The sequence below is a fragment of the Solanum pennellii genome, chromosome 5 (assembly GCF_001406875.1).
Source record: "Solanum pennellii chromosome 5, SPENNV200".
Lineage (NCBI taxonomy): Eukaryota > Viridiplantae > Streptophyta > Magnoliopsida > Solanales > Solanaceae > Solanum > Solanum pennellii.
In genome coordinates, this window is record NC_028641.1 from 6,714,426 (window position 1) to 6,729,275 (window position 14,850).

At 34.2% G+C, this 14,850-nt stretch overlaps 4 protein-coding genes across 8 annotated transcripts; 2 read left to right on the forward strand and 2 right to left on the reverse strand.

Moving 5' to 3' along the window:
* Positions 1 to 2,259: 2,259 nt before the first annotated feature.
* Positions 2,260 to 5,643, reverse strand: LOC107020303. The gene is made up of 3 exons (XM_015220604.2): positions 5,244 to 5,643; positions 3,461 to 3,534; positions 2,260 to 2,528 (listed from the first exon to the last, which is right to left on the reverse strand). Exons 1-3 carry the CDS (start codon positions 5,490 to 5,492, stop codon positions 2,447 to 2,449), a joined length of 405 nt encoding a protein of 134 aa, XP_015076090.1. The 5' UTR covers positions 5,493 to 5,643; the 3' UTR covers positions 2,260 to 2,446.
* A 51-nt stretch (positions 5,644 to 5,694) lies between these two features.
* LOC107020300 (pentatricopeptide repeat-containing protein At2g02980, chloroplastic) lies at positions 5,695 to 9,394 on the forward strand. 5 transcript variants are annotated; one of them, XM_027917254.1, is made up of 4 exons: positions 5,695 to 7,817; positions 8,296 to 8,494; positions 8,829 to 8,984; positions 9,088 to 9,394. In XM_027917254.1, the coding sequence occupies exon 1, from the start codon at positions 5,726 to 5,728 to the stop codon at positions 7,541 to 7,543; it is 1,818 nt and encodes a 605-aa protein (XP_027773055.1). In that variant the 5' UTR covers positions 5,695 to 5,725; the 3' UTR covers positions 7,544 to 7,817; positions 8,296 to 8,494; positions 8,829 to 8,984; positions 9,088 to 9,394. The 5 variants fall into 5 exon arrangements, with proteins under 5 accessions (XP_027773055.1, XP_027773056.1, XP_015076086.1 ...); XM_027917255.1 differs by lacking the exon at positions 8,296 to 8,494 and having other exon boundaries at positions 5,695 to 6,173; positions 6,435 to 7,817; XM_015220600.2 differs by lacking the exon at positions 8,296 to 8,494 and having other exon boundaries at positions 5,695 to 7,833.
* Positions 7,794 to 9,630, forward strand: LOC107019244 (extracellular ribonuclease LE-like). The gene is made up of 4 exons (XM_015219795.1): positions 7,794 to 7,817; positions 8,829 to 8,984; positions 9,252 to 9,450; positions 9,518 to 9,630. Exons 1-4 carry the CDS (start codon positions 7,794 to 7,796, stop codon positions 9,628 to 9,630), a joined length of 492 nt encoding a protein of 163 aa, XP_015075281.1.
* Positions 9,631 to 11,575: 1,945 nt separating this feature from the next.
* LOC107020302 (3-ketoacyl-CoA synthase 20-like) lies at positions 11,576 to 14,251 on the reverse strand. The gene is made up of 2 exons (XM_015220603.1): positions 13,472 to 14,251; positions 11,576 to 12,713 (listed from the first exon to the last, which is right to left on the reverse strand). The coding sequence occupies exons 1-2, from the start codon at positions 14,186 to 14,188 to the stop codon at positions 11,949 to 11,951; spliced, it is 1,482 nt and encodes a 493-aa protein (XP_015076089.1). The 5' UTR covers positions 14,189 to 14,251; the 3' UTR covers positions 11,576 to 11,948.
* Positions 14,252 to 14,850: the final 599 nt, after the last annotated feature.

Here is a 14,850-nt window from a genome sequence, read left to right on the forward strand (position 1 = left end):
TTGGGAAATAAGTTAAATATTTGGATTAAGAAATTGAGATTAAATTTAAGTGAAAAATAATTTGTTTTTTAAAAGTAGAAATCATATATACAATCAAATTATTTTGAAATAATTATAGATAAACTTTGACAAATTATATTAAATGGGGATAGAAAGAACTTCCACAATTATTTTGTAAATTGGGATTTGAAATATAGTATCGTGCACACAACATGACAATAGAGCATTCGTTTGTGCAATTGGTTTATGATAACTTGATTTCTTTTTCGTATCAAAAATAACAATTCTTTTTTCTTTTCAATAAAGGATTTTTTTTTTTGTTTTTAGAGATTTTAATTATTACGAATTTTAATGTAATTCTACGAGTGAGCGAAATATAAAAAAGATATTAAATATATAAAGACCTTATTCCTATCTTTTACATAGAAAGGCTATTGATTCAATAAAAATTATGATAATAGAAAAATGAACAAGGGTATAGTTAAATGTGAAAATGTTATTGAATACTCTCTATGTTCACTTTTTATTGTCATGTTACATTTTTCGAAAGTCAGTTTAACTAATTTTCAAAGTTAAATTAGATTGCATTAATTCAATATTTTAAACCAAAAAAAAAAATTGATATTCAAAAATATATATGAAAAACACTATAAATTGCAATTTTTTGCATATTAATATGATGAAAATTACATCATAAAATGTTCTAAATTTTTATAGTTTGATTCTAAGAAAAAATCATGACAAATAAAAGTAAACGAAAGGAGTATAATATTTAAAAGTCAACTTGCAAATCCTTAAAAAAAACTTATTGGTTTCTTACATTAATTATTTTTTAGAGACCCATAGGATATATATAGATGTATTTTTTTTTTAAACTCTCTCAACTGTATTTATGTTGGCAATGATATCTTACACTTATCATCTTATAAACTTATTCAAACAACATATACATATCACGTTAATTCTTATCCCAAAACAGCATATTCCTTGTAACACCATTTGGTTGCAATATAGTATTATTATTATTTCTACATATGCTTGACTATCGAAGTTTCTTCTAATTTACTTTACAGTGTGAAATTTTTCAATACAAATCAAAATTAGTTGAATTTCAAAATAAATATCAATCATGAGTAAAAAATAAAAAAAAATAAATACGTACGACATAATTTAAAGTTTGAGGGCATTACATTAGATTTAATTCTTATTTTGGATAATCATGATGTGTAAAAGCCACATAATTCATGCTTGTTGCTTTATTGTAAATAAATAGATATTCAAATCATATAATGCAAGTCAATAAGCAATCCTCTTATAAATTTTCTCCACATTCTTTGCAACTATTTATGTCTACGTTTTTATGCTTGTTGTATTATTTAAATTTAAAAAAATGGTCAAAATCCTCGGATCTATAGTCGGATTTCCAATTATTACATTATTTTTTAAAATAGTTGTAGATTATTTCTTCAAAAAACTATTACATTATTTTTTCCAAAGCAATCAAGTTCCAACTTTTCATACAACATGCCTAGTGACTACTGTAATCCCACACGTTGAGTTTGGAGAGGGTAAAATTACGTAGACCTTACCTTTACTCATGGAAGTAGAGACACTGTTTTTGCTTAGCTTTAAGTGCGGCAAACTAAAATAGTTATGAATAACAATACTGTATCAACTCTTGAAAAAAAAAACTAGTGTTTATCTTCTGACAAGAGAATGCAGTTGAAGCAAGTTTGACCATGTAATTCCACCACCACAAGGTGAAATAAATTCAAAGCACAACAGAACAACTGGAAGATAAGATATCATAATTCAAAAGTATTTCGAAGAATAGCTTTTTATGTCTTGCATGGGAAACAAAATCCAATCTATTTCAATAGCATAAACACAGTTTAGCAGCTTCAACTAGGATGATTGTTTCTCATACATACCCGCGCGTTTATCAATGACATAGAGGAAGAGCAAATCCTTCAACAAAAGAACTCAAACATGTATATGAAGAAACTAAAAGTGATGAGAATGCTACAGATATGAAACTTTCATACTCAACAGTGCAACTTCATAAAGTACATGAACAGTTCTGATAGTCACGGAGAACAGACGATCTTGATGTAACTTCTTGCTTGTTTGCTCAGGGGAGCATCAGGGATGTTTTTTCCAGAGTGATGAATGTGAAAGAGCTACGTGCTCTAGTCTCCGAATTCTAATGCTTTGTGATTTTCAAGAACTAGTCGTCTCGTCATCAATCAAAGGGAAGACTTGGAAGAAATAAAACTAATATAGTGCAACTTAAACATGCAAAACAGGTTCTTCAGCAAGAGGCCTATGCTATTGTGCAGCTATGGTGCATATTTTAAACTTCTTTCTTTCAAACAAAAAAAAAACTCTACCAGAACAACAAAGTTGAAGTTGAAGAAATTATGTTGGATGCTCCACTTCAAGTTGATCAACTGCTGGAACTATTCTCATCACCAGGCTTGATTCCACTGCAGCAAAAGAAATGTGGTAATTTGACTCGACCGCAGACCCTGCAAGTTTATTTGCAAGCAGAAGGATGTTAAGAGAATTAGCATGGAATAGTGTAGACCTTAGATGGAAGACCAACAAAGAAAAATGGAACCGGGAGCACAACAAAAATCATTCCATTAGACAAGAAAATGAAAAATGACATTAAGCAAGTGTCTTCCTTACAGAGGACCAAGATAAACATCACGGTGACACATCTAAATCACAAAATTATACAGATCTTTCAAATATCATCAGTTAAACTTTTTTAATGTCCTACTGAATTTTTCTTGTGTCAACAATCACAATCTTGTTGTTTATCAATCATTCAAGCAAGATGTTACCTTGGAACAAATCATACTTGAAACCCATCAATTCGGGAGAACAATTTTAGAAGCACACGGTTAGTCTGACTCCCGAGCTAAGATCAGAGAGCCGAATAAAATCTCAAAGACTCACTCCATTGGATAGCCAATGCACGCTCAAAAATGAGATATGTAACGAAAGAAAAACACTGTTATCTTTTTGTCGTTCTTTTTTCAATCTATGGGTAGCCCAAGTACACTTTTACTCTTTCATTGCCTTTTTTCCAAGGAGTTCTCTCCCTATCAAAACTTCCCTTGACACAGAGACACGGAGTTCGACTTTCATGCTAGTTTTTGTTCCAACATGAAAGTTCCATTACAGGGAAAGACAATCTACTATAATACTTTTTTTGTGCCAAGCCTTGCTTTGGTTTCTGGTTTTGAAAGTGGGAGACATAATAGTATTCAGAAGCACCAAGAAAGACATATGTCGATGTATCAATCTTCTGTTGTTTACAAGCTAAATAGAAAATTCAGGATTTTCTCTTACTAGCTAAGCATTTCATTCTTCAATATGTTTCAATTGAGATTAATTTATGGGAAGAAGCAAAATATTTAACTAGTTCTTTTTGATGGCATAAAGCTCTTACTTGCACCGCATAATCACTGGCACTGGTTTTAGAGCCTTCGGTCCATTTCTTATGCCTCTCTTATGAGGGGAAACCTGCATGATCAAGCATATCCTATCAGCACAACAAAATGTGAACTATATGTAACATGTATACACATATGCACTCTCTCGGTGTCACACGAGTGCATGAGCAAATGCAACCTCACAGCATAAGAATGCATCATCTATACATAGGAAAATTTAAACAAGTGCCCCAAGCTGGCATGCACTATGCAAAAAAGCACAAAGAAAAAGGCCAATGAGGTAGTCTAATTGACAAGGCTCCAACTTGTTAGATAAAGATTCAGAATTTCAACATTCCTTTTTGTGTAGGTAGTTGGATCAATTCTTCAGGAAACTTAATGTTACACACTCTAAATTTTTGCAGACATTTCATGTGGAATATGCACAAGCAAGCAGAAAACCTCTTCATGAATAACCTATTAAAGTGTGAAAGGTTGTCAACCTTGCTGCCAATTATTAACAAAAAGTTGGGAGACATTTATATGTGGAGGCCTCCTCAAAAGCCATAAGTTTACCAGAATTCAGTTTACAGTCAAAGGGTAGCTAAGATAAGAGTAGGCACTTAGCTAAATTGTTATTAATTGTGAATAAATAGCCAAAATGTAAAGCTATTATACTATAAAATCTTATATCCGGAATCTTAATTTAAGTCTCAACTCCAGTTCTTGTATTTAAGCTTAGTTTTACTACCTACTTTCATACTGGAACTGTCTGAAAATTTCTCGAGAATTGCAGGGGAACAAAGGCCAAAAGGAAACAAAGAGTAACTACACTATCTTAATCTCGTGTATTTGCAAGGGGAATAGAGAAACTTAAGCCACTTCCCAAGTTTCGCCAACCACATAGTAAAGGCCCCAAATGCATTTACAAGACTTTGATATTCTTAGTGCTTCAATTAGGATGGATTTTTTCCCAGCCGTACTTGTGTTCTCTGATTTTATTCCCCCAATAAAGATCATGATGGTAAGTGATCTCCCTAAAGACGTCTTTCTAAACATTCTGAATCTATCATCTATCGAGTCTATTACCTCATATACAAAAATAGAAAAATATAAAAGCTCTACATACATATAAGGTCTTGCTTCACATATTAGCACGAGAGACTTTGCAACGTTACTGATATCAACTCACAACCTAATCAGAACTGAAGACAATAACATCACAGGAACAAATACATAAAAAGTATAATGTAAAACTCAATACAACAATTAGTCATGTTGCAACATTGTTCTATATAATCTGTCAAAGCCAAAATACATGGCAATGACAAGCAAAACTAAAGACTCAACAGACAGTTATAACATATTAGTCATTAACAACAACTACACCTCTATTTGAAATAAGTTAGGATTGGCTATATGAATTGTCATTGACCACCTTACTCCATTTAAACTCATCATGTATAATTTGTGAACATCATTAAAAAATCTACTTTTTTAAATCAAATTTCACATCGAAATATGGCCAAACGCCCAAACTATTGTTTCCAAATCAATATTCTGAAACTCTATAACCACAAAAGAGAACATGCCCCTAAAGAACACTAAGCAATATGGTATCCGAAATCCTGACCGTGAAAATGAACATCAGCCAACAGAAAGTAAACCCAAAACTAAATTTATAACCATAATTATCACTTTAAACAATAGTAATAGGGAAAAAAAAACAATTTAGGAAATACAAGAAATAGGCTCTCATTTGAGCTTAATTACAAAGTGAAAAAGGAACGATCTTGTTACCTTTTTCTTAGGAACAGCCATTAGCTCCATAGACCCTTTAAGAAAAGGTGAATTTGGGACCATAAATCCTATGTTGTTGTTGTTGTTGTTGTCGTCGTCATGTTCAGGTAAAACCAACGATGGTGATGAAGGTGTTTGGAGATAAATGGTGCTATCAAGTGGTGGTGGTATGGATATTGCGTGAGAAAATCTTCGAAGGCCATTGATGAAATTGGAGCTGCTTCTGAGCTTGGCTACTGTAGACGCCATCTTTGACAGGATGAAGTGACTGAGGTAGGAGAAGGTTAGAGGCCCATATGGGCAATGAATAGTGGGCTTAAACTGTTTAAAAGTTGGGCTTGTGTTCAAGAAAAAGACAGTGGGAAAGGATAATTGAGGCACAAAATGAAAGGCCAAAAAGGAGGAAAAGCCAAACTCAAAACAATCCTTTTGATTTGATTTGCAGTATAAAATCCCTTAACTGTATGTAAAATCTGTAATCCATGGCTATTCAAACTCCATTACTCATAGTAGGCCCTTTCTCTTGCCAAGAGATCACCAAAAAGAATTCAAGAAAAGACACATTTACACCAATTGACCCTCTTGCTCTTGTACCCAAATGCAAATCTTTAAGAGACATCAAGCAAATTCAAGCCTTTTCTATAAAAACCCAAATGCAAAATGATATCTTTTTTATGAGTAAGCTCATAAATTTTTGCACAAAAAATCCAACACCTGCATTTATGTACCATGCTCACCTCCTATTTGATAAAATTCCACAACCAGATATAGTCCTTTTTAACTTCTTGGCCCGTGGTTATGCTCGTAGTGACACCCCATTAAATGCTTTTGTTCTGTTCTTGAAAATTCTAACATTGGGTGTTGTCCCTGATTTTTATACATTTCCTTCTTTGTTGAAGGCTTGTGCAGGTGCTGAAGCTCTGGAAGAAGGTAAGCAGTTGCATTGTCTTTTGATTAAATACGGCCTTAACGGTGATATGTATGTTTGTCCTGCACTTATGAATATGTACATTGAGTGTAAGGACAATAGTTCAGCTCGTTGTGTGTTTGATAGAATAGCTGACCCTTGTGTGGTAACATATAATGCAATCATAATGGGTTACGTGAGAAGCAGCGAGCCAAATGAGGCTCTTTTGTTGTTTCGTAAATTGCAAGTGAAAAAAATTAAGCCTACTGATGTTACAATTCTAGGTGTTGTTTCATCATGTGCTTTATTGGGAACGTTGGGATTTGGAAAATGGGTACATGAATACGTTAAGAAGAATGGTTTTGATCAATATGTTAAGGTGAGCACAGCACTTATTGATATGTATGCAAAGTGTGGGAGCTTGGCTGATGCGATTTCTGTTTTTGAGAGCATGCCTTATAGGGACACTCAAGCATGGTCAGCAATGATCATGGCTTATGCTATTCATGGGCGTGCTCGTTGTGCAATAACTTTGTTTCAAGAGATGCAGAACACTAAAGTTAATCCTGATGGAATTACATTTTTGGGCCTACTCTATGCCTGCAACCACAGTGGATTGATCAAAGAGGGTTTTAGATTTTTCAATAGCATGACAGAATATTACAGGATTGTACCAGGGGTGAAACACTATGGATGCATGTTGGATTCATTAGCTCGGGCTGGCCGCCTTACTGATGCTTTTAAGTTCTTAACGGAATTGCCAATTCCACCTACACTTTTACTTTGGCGGACATTGTTAGCTGCTTGCAGCATCCATGGAAATGTGGATTTGGGGAAGCTGGTACTTGAGAGAATCTTTGAACTGGACAAATCACATAGTGGCGATTATGTGATCTTTTCAAACATGTGTGCACGAGCTGGGAAGTGGGAAGAAGTGAATTACATCTGGAAATTGATGAAAGAAAGAGGGATTAAAAAAATTCCTGGATGTAGTTCGATAGAGGTTAACAATGTACTACATGAATTCTTCTCTGGGGAGGTTACGTGTATTGAGCACAGGGAACTGCACCAGGAAGTTGACAAGTTAATCGAGAAATTGAAATTGGTTGGTTATGTTCCTGATACATCTATAGCTTTTCGTCCCGGCCTAAACGATGAAGATAAAGAAGCTACTTTGAGGTACCACAGTGAAAAATTGGCAATTACTTTTGGTCTTCTTAATAGTCCACCCGGAAAAACAATCCGTGTTGTTAAGAACCTTAGAATCTGTGGGGATTGTCATTCAGCTGCGAAATTCATATCACTTATCTTTAAACGAAATATTATTATTAGAGATTTGCATAGATTTCATCATTTTGAAGGTGGAAACTGTTCTTGTGGGGATTTTTGGTGACAAATGATCGATATGCACTCTTGCGAGAGGAAACCTCTACCACCTTCACATTAATGAGTTTCATCAATTTTGAAGGTGGAAAAAGTTATATTGGGTAGTTTCGGTTACATGATTGATGGAATGCTCACTAGCGAGACCAAGCCTATACAATCTTAACACCAACTGGAGACAATGCAGAATTTTCTTGTGATAATTGGGTATTCTCATCAATCATCATAATAGTTTATCGTTCAGATTTGTTTGCTAGTGAATGCTGGTGAAAAGCAAACCCGAGGTTAGAAAATAAGCAGGTTTCTTATCCTTCTTTACCATATTACTTTCAGTTCAGTTTCTTTAATTTTTGTAATACATAAATTTAAAGATGAAGCTACAACTTTCTTAAATCAACTGAAGTACTAAACAGCACTAATTCAAGAAGACAACCTAAACTTTGATACATATTCCCTGTTTTGAGTAAATTGAAATTTGTCTACAATTAACATCCTTGAAATGCTTTTTTTTTTCTTCATATTTTGTTATAGTTATATAGTTTCCATAACTTTCCAATTGAAGGCCTAATTGAGTTCCCTAGATGGGATCATTATATTTCTTGGACCACAGAGTTTTTCTGTTTAATAATAATGTTTAATGAAAAGAGAGGATAACAAAACTTGTAGCACATGAATCTGCTTGGTGAAATTCTGACCACTAGCCATCAGTTAGACTTTATGAACTACCATGCAGTTTCCTGATACATGTGGTATCGCTCGTAGGATATTCATTTCTTCTTAGCATGCTTCCGACACTTCTCTGTGATTGAGAGTCAAATCAAGAATGGCTTCATTTGGCGCATGCTCATTGTCCAGATAAACCTGTTAGAGGGACGTAGCCGTGTGTTTTTCACATGATTTTACTCTTTTGGCATGACGAGAACTTAAGCAGAGTTTGGTGATACTTTCCATCCGCACACTGGTAATCCTGATGATTTGTATTGTACATACATATATGTGTATAAAACTCTAGACGGCAAACACCATCTTCAACTCCAATAGCAACCATATATGCACACAAGGATAGGATACTACCGCCCTATACTGATCAAGATTATTGTAGTAAAATGTTTGTTTGTTCTCTGTGTCACACAGAATTTTGATTTTTTTTACTTTGTTCAGCAGGCAAGTTCTCCTTTTATTGCTAGTTCCTCTTAGAATATGATAATTATTACTCCTGGAATGTTTTTAGGTAAAAATTATTGGAGTTCCCCTAGATTTGAACTTTCTAACTTTAAGGTTATGTTTGTTCTCAGTGGCCACCAGCACTATGTGATCAAAAGCTAAGTTGTTGTTATTCAACTACTGGAAAGCCAACACTTGACTTTGGCGTTCATGGACTTCGACCAAATTACGACAATGGCTCCTATCCATCAAGTTGTGATAACACAAACCTCTATGATGAAACAGAGGTAAGGTCAATGAATTGTGATTTTACATTTATGTTACAATGCTCTTTTGTACCTCTGGCACACTGGCATTTTCTCGTGAACATTGTTAATTTTGTCGAAATAGCTTCTCAAGCACTCCCAAGTTTCAACCAGTGAAGTTCCTTTTTGAAGGGAGGGCCTCTACATTAATGTATCCTGCACAGATGAAAACCAATTATATATAGGTCGGAAGACTGGTCATCTGGAGATCTGGACTAACTCTGCACATGAAAATTTATGTCGGTGCAGATCAAAGACCTGATAAGTAGCATGCAAGAGAACTGGCCAACGCTAGCCTGTCTAAGAAATAAAGGAACAAAATTCTGGTCACACGAATGGCACAAACATGTTACCTGTTCCCTTTCTACTCTAGATGAGCATTCTTACTTCAAAGCAGCTCTGACCATTAAGGAGAAGGTGAATATTCTTTCTGTTCTTAAGGATGCAAGTACTTATAGTTATTTTCCAGTCCAGCATCAAATTATTCATTAAGTCTCGAAACAAACACGTTGCAGGAATTGAGCCAGGAGGCTTTTATAGCTTGGAAATAATCAAGGAAGCTGTAAAGAAAGGAACTGGACATGAAGCAGCAATAGAATGCAATAAGGATGCCCTTAGTAACAACTAACAACCAACTGTACCAGGTTATTCTTTGTGTTGATAAGTATGTTAGACCTCATCAATTGTCCAATACTCCCTCGAAGGAAATGCAATGAAACTATTGAGCTTGCAACCTTTGGTCCAGAAGCCTTCGTCGAGGAGGGATCTTTCTTCACTCTTTCTCTAGAGAGTGACCAATCTTCAACCTACTAGGCCTTCTCTTTCCCATGTTGCATTGGGCCTTCTTATAAAATAATTTTTCCTACTCAGAGAATTTCTTGCATTTCCATTGAACTTAATAGAGATTTAGCAGAAGCAACTTTGTGCAACTTATTTTGCTATACTTCTATTGGCTTCTTGTAATTGAACTCCCAGTTATTCACTCCAATTATCAAGCAAACTTGGGTTGGCTCTCTTTTTTATCTTGTTTGAAAGTCCATATTTGAGTGTTTAATTTGTCCATCAATCCGATATTCTTTGGATCAACAGATTTCTTTTGGACAATCATTGTCAAACTAACCACATCGGCTATGAAAAAAGAGCAAAGCTACTTTTGAGGTTCTTACCAACTCATAGGCCTATTCAACTTTTGATGATAACACGAAGTGGATGTGACATTTTACCGTCACAAATAGCCACTGCTCAGTTCCTATAAATGAAAAGTAGCCGCTGTCATGGAGTTTCAAATTCCAGAGATGAAACTCCAGGACATAATCATGAAGTCTTTCCTGTAGGATCTGACATCTAAGGTGTCTAGAATTTCTCTCGAAAGCAAGTCGGAGTGCTCTTCCTTTTAAGCCCTTTTACTTACGGTTCTATAGACCTTACCTCACCAATCTTTTATTTTCTCTCAGGATTTAATTTGAGATGCTGTCTCAGTAGTTGCATTCTTTCTAGTCCCCTTGAAAGAGGAAAGGGGCCTAAGTCTGTTTCGTTCCATCTCCTCAAGTTTCAATTGGAATCCTAGTGGTCATAGTCCCAAGGTAATTTGAAACTCCATGACAATAGTTATTTTTCAATTACATCACCGAGAGTGGCCTACCTTGCAGTTTTAAATGTTTACTTGTTTTATCGATGACGTGGTTTGGCGGATTATAAATTTTGTCCCCTAGCCCCAACAACCATAAACTCCTTACTGGATTTGAGTCATGAACATAAAACAAGACCATTCTCATGGCTGGCTGACATAATATGAGTACTATAATCACTTTGTATGTACCTCTTTGTTAGAAAGCCTACTATTTGATCTGCATTTTGAAATATTCACAGTGTCAAATGCCATCTTAAATAATTGGTTATCCATAAGGAGCTCAAAGTTCTGGTTTTATTTACTAACACAAACATTGGATATAAGAGTTTAATTTGTTCCTAAGTTAAGCATCGTTAAGACCTAGGTTGCTGCTGGACATTGCTAGCTAAAGTAGCCAGCCAAGACAGATCTAGGATTTGAAGTTTATGGGTTCCTACGCGACCTCAAGTTAGTATAGTATAATAACCGGGTACACATTCAAACATTTCTTGATATTTATTGAGCGGGCCGGGGTGGAGTTACACTATTAGGTATGGGTTGAGACGAACCCAATAGTTTTTGCTTAGATCATGTATTTATGTTAGAAACTTCATTAAATATGTATTATGTATTAAATTGTGAACCTAGTAACTAAAACGAGCTACAGATACATATGGTCCTATTTCAAAGAACCATTCATATAACATGTGTAACTTGCTCTCCTCTTGCAAATTGCAATATCACATCTTATATTTCCTGTTTTTGGAATGGTGGTCCTGTGAATAAAGGTAAAAGGAATACAAAAGAAGTAATAAAAGACATAAATGTACAAGTAGACACTTAAAGCTAAACAAATAAACACGTGTCCTATGTGGCATAATACACGTGTGTCTACTTGTTCAACTGACGCAAAAAAAAAGTGCCAAAAACTAAAAGTAGTAAAAGAATAAGGCTAGCTCATGAATTTCATGTGTTATACCCAACACATTGATGGTATGTTGAGCATGAAGAAAAATATTTTTCATGACATATTAAAGATTACATGTTTCAAAAGTATACACAAACAAATTAAAATGATGCAAGATTCAAGAACAGGGTATTTTCCTTCAACAAATAGAGAGCATGAGTGAGCTAATTCAACATTGAAATATAAAAGATTGAAATTCAAGTCAGCAATCTGATTCAAAGCTTGTAATGAAATTGAAATTTGAACTACCTACTGGTTGCCTCATTTTCCTTGTACTTGTAGATACATTAATTGTACAAATAATTGTTTGCACAGTTTAATGTATAAGAGTGATTTTTTGTAGGTGTTGTGCATTTTTCAGTATGAAGCATCAACGCGAGACTTGAGCAGGAAAATCATCAATCTCATCTGTCCACGCGTTCTTTTCTTTGGCTGGATTGACTGTCTTGAGGGCGCGCCAAACAGCACTATTACATTTGAATCCTGATCCAAATCCTATTTGCCACGCTCTATCGCCCTTCTTAATCCTTCCTTTAGCCTCGGAATAGGCCAAATTGTACCACACTGAGCTACTTGAAGTGTTCCCAAACCTATACAGAGTCATTCTAGATGGTTCCATAAGTGCTTCTGAGAGATCAAGATTCTTCTGAAGCTCATCCAACACAGCTCTCCCCCCTGCATGAATGCAGAAATGCTCGAATGCCATCTTGAAATCCGGTATGTACGGTTTGATTTTCCGTTTAAACACGTTCCTTGCAATTAACGAGGCGAAAAAGAGGAGCTGCTCGGACATTGGCAAGACCAATGGGCCTAAAGTTGTGATGTTGGTTTTTAAAGCCTCACCAGCTACTGCCATTAGGTCCTTTGACAATGACATGCCTTTTTTCCCATCCTCTTCCTCATCTTGAAACACGCAACTGAATGCTCTGTCGTCCGCGCCTTTATGGGTGCGGACGACATGCATCAGTTGATATTTCGACCGCCTCCGGTCGGAGAAACGGTTCGATAGGAGAACAGCGGATGCACCCATCCGAAAAATCATGTTTGGTATTAGCTTTGATTTATCATTCCCAGTATAGAAGGCTGATGAGACTATTTCTGTGCTTACTATAAGTGCATAGCTGTTGGCTTTCCCCTGTTCAATCATTTCAAAACTCAACAAATTTTACCAACATATTATATGATGATGTTTGATCCAACACTAGAAAGTTTCTAAAAAATGATTTGACTGTGGATCTCATTTTTTATTAAAAGTTGATGATGATATATATTAATGAATCATATTGTGTTTTGATGGTACTTTTAAGTATTAAAGATTGATATATATTAATGAATCATATTGTGTTTTGATGGTACTTTTAAGTATTAAAGATTGATATATATTAATGAATCATATTGTGTTTTGATGGTAGTTTTAAGTATTAAAGATTGATAATATGTCGAGTATTATTGTGATATGAAGTAATGAGATGAAATAATTATGAAGGAAAATGACTTCCATCCAAAAGCAATAGAAATCATGTTCATTCTGTTGGTGGAAAAACGTCTTTGTTGGAAAATATCTCATAACCAGAAAAACATTTTAAAGAAAATATTCTTCTTTATATAGAACACACCCCCAAAATACAAAAATATATATAAAAAAAAGAAAAAGATATTGAGTTTCTTGCAAAATGGACTAAAAAAAGAGGGACATACCTTCATAAAAAGTGTTACTTTAAGAAGTAATTAAAAGTGTTACTTTAAGAAGTAATTAAAGTTCCCATGAGAATTTACAATCAGTTCAATTTAACTAGCTAGCTATATTTAGAGGCTATTCCTAAATATATATACATATCTATAATCTTTTTGAAACGTACTAAAAAAATATATCAAAAAAGACGATACACCAACCTGTAAAAGTCTGTTGGCCAAGTCCACAGATATAAGCCCAGCACTGCAGCCCATACCTCCAAGATTGTAAGTAATCACATTGACACTAAGTTTATAATGATTCACAACCATGGCAGAAAGAGAAGGTGTTGGATTAAACATACTAGAATTCACAATAATAAATCCAATATCTCGAATTTTTAAACCGGTTTTCGCCAATAAATCGTCGATAGCACCAATAATAACCAATTTTGCTTGATTTTGGTTACTACTAAGCGAAAAATTCGAAGGGATCCACTTATCTACTGGAATATATGTCTTGTCACTTAAACCTGAGTTGAACAAAATTTTCTTTTGAAAGTTCAAACTACTTTCATCGAAAATATCTGTCAGTTTCTCTACTAAACGTTCTTTCGATATCATGTAACGTTCGTGTGGCTTGTAACACGAGAAATCGACTAAGTAAACGTTTCTCGGACGACTCATGAAGTATATTGTGCCCAAAAATACAACAAGTGTCGAATAAGATTTCAACATTGCAAGATTTTTCATGAGATCTTCAAGTGTAAGAGTTGAAAGATGAAGTCCCACAGCAACAAGAATTGGAACAATTATGAGATAAATTGCATTTGAGATTAAGTAATGGTAACCAAGTTTAACATATTTAAGTCTAACGGAGAGAAGAAAATTAGGTAAATTTGATGATTGAATTTCTCCATTAGGAGAATTTTGTGCCATTTTTTTTTTGTTACAAGAAAATTATGAGTAGAACAAGAAATATTGGAGTATATGATATGTTTGTTGAATTTCCAAAATACATCAACATTGGTCAATTTAAAGAGTGTGAGAGAAAAGAAGAAAAAAAAGACAACCTCCTATTACATTAATTAATGTGTCATAAATTGATAATGTAAAGTCAATTTTGTTCATTTAAATTTATCATCTTTTCATTGCCGTAATATTAAATGCAATTAAACACCCAACACAATTTGTATACCCCTACCTATATGGGTAGGAAGAAATTTTCTTACTCGTGATAAGAAGATAAAAGCTAATAAAATACTTTCCTTCCATTTTATATTACTTGATTCGTAATAAGTATTTGATATATTTTTTAATAGCATTTTCGTTGGAGATATATTTTATTAAATAACGCTATTAATGATGCTTTTGGAACTTTGAATTGATTATCACTACAAAACAAAAACAACTTTTAGCGATACTGTTAAAGTTTTTACTGACATTGTCTTTGAATCTCATATCATTATAGGCTTCACAGACATTTTCAAAGAATGTTAATTATCGCTAAGAGTATATAGTGATAGTGAAGTGCTAAATTTTTTTTTAAATATATTGTACTACTATTTTATGTAGATATTTAATACAAAGGATAGTATTAA

What these genes read in the sequence shown, in the direction of transcription:
- LOC107020303 (XM_015220604.2), bottom strand. Translation starts at nt 5,492, where the DNA reads ATGGCGTCTACAGTAGCCAAGCTCAGAAGCAGCTCCAATTTCATCAAT. An exon ending in TGGCTGTTCCTAAGAAAAAG is followed by an intron (nt 3,535 to 5,243) that starts GTAACAAGATCG and finishes TTGATCATGCAG; the next exon opens with GTTTCCCCTCATAAGAGAGG. An exon ending in CCAGTGATTATGCGGTGCAA is followed by an intron (nt 2,529 to 3,460) that starts GTAAGAGCTTTA and finishes ATAAACTTGCAG; the next exon opens with GGTCTGCGGTCGAGTCAAAT.
- LOC107020300 (XM_015220600.2), top strand. Translation starts at nt 5,726, where the DNA reads ATGGCTATTCAAACTCCATTACTCATAGTAGGCCCTTTCTCTTGCCAA.
- LOC107020302 (XM_015220603.1), bottom strand. Translation starts at nt 14,188, where the DNA reads ATGGCACAAAATTCTCCTAATGGAGAAATTCAATCATCAAATTTACCT. An exon ending in TGGCCAACAGACTTTTACAG is followed by an intron (nt 12,714 to 13,471) that starts GTTGGTGTATCG and finishes ATGATTGAACAG; the next exon opens with GGGAAAGCCAACAGCTATGC.
- LOC107019244 (XM_015219795.1), top strand. Translation starts at nt 7,794, where the DNA reads ATGCTGGTGAAAAGCAAACCCGAG. An exon ending in TGGTGAAAAGCAAACCCGAG is followed by an intron (nt 7,818 to 8,828) that starts GTTAGAAAATAA and finishes GTTTGTTCTCAG; the next exon opens with TGGCCACCAGCACTATGTGA. An exon ending in ACCTCTATGATGAAACAGAG is followed by an intron (nt 8,985 to 9,251) that starts GTAAGGTCAATG and finishes ATGTCGGTGCAG; the next exon opens with ATCAAAGACCTGATAAGTAG.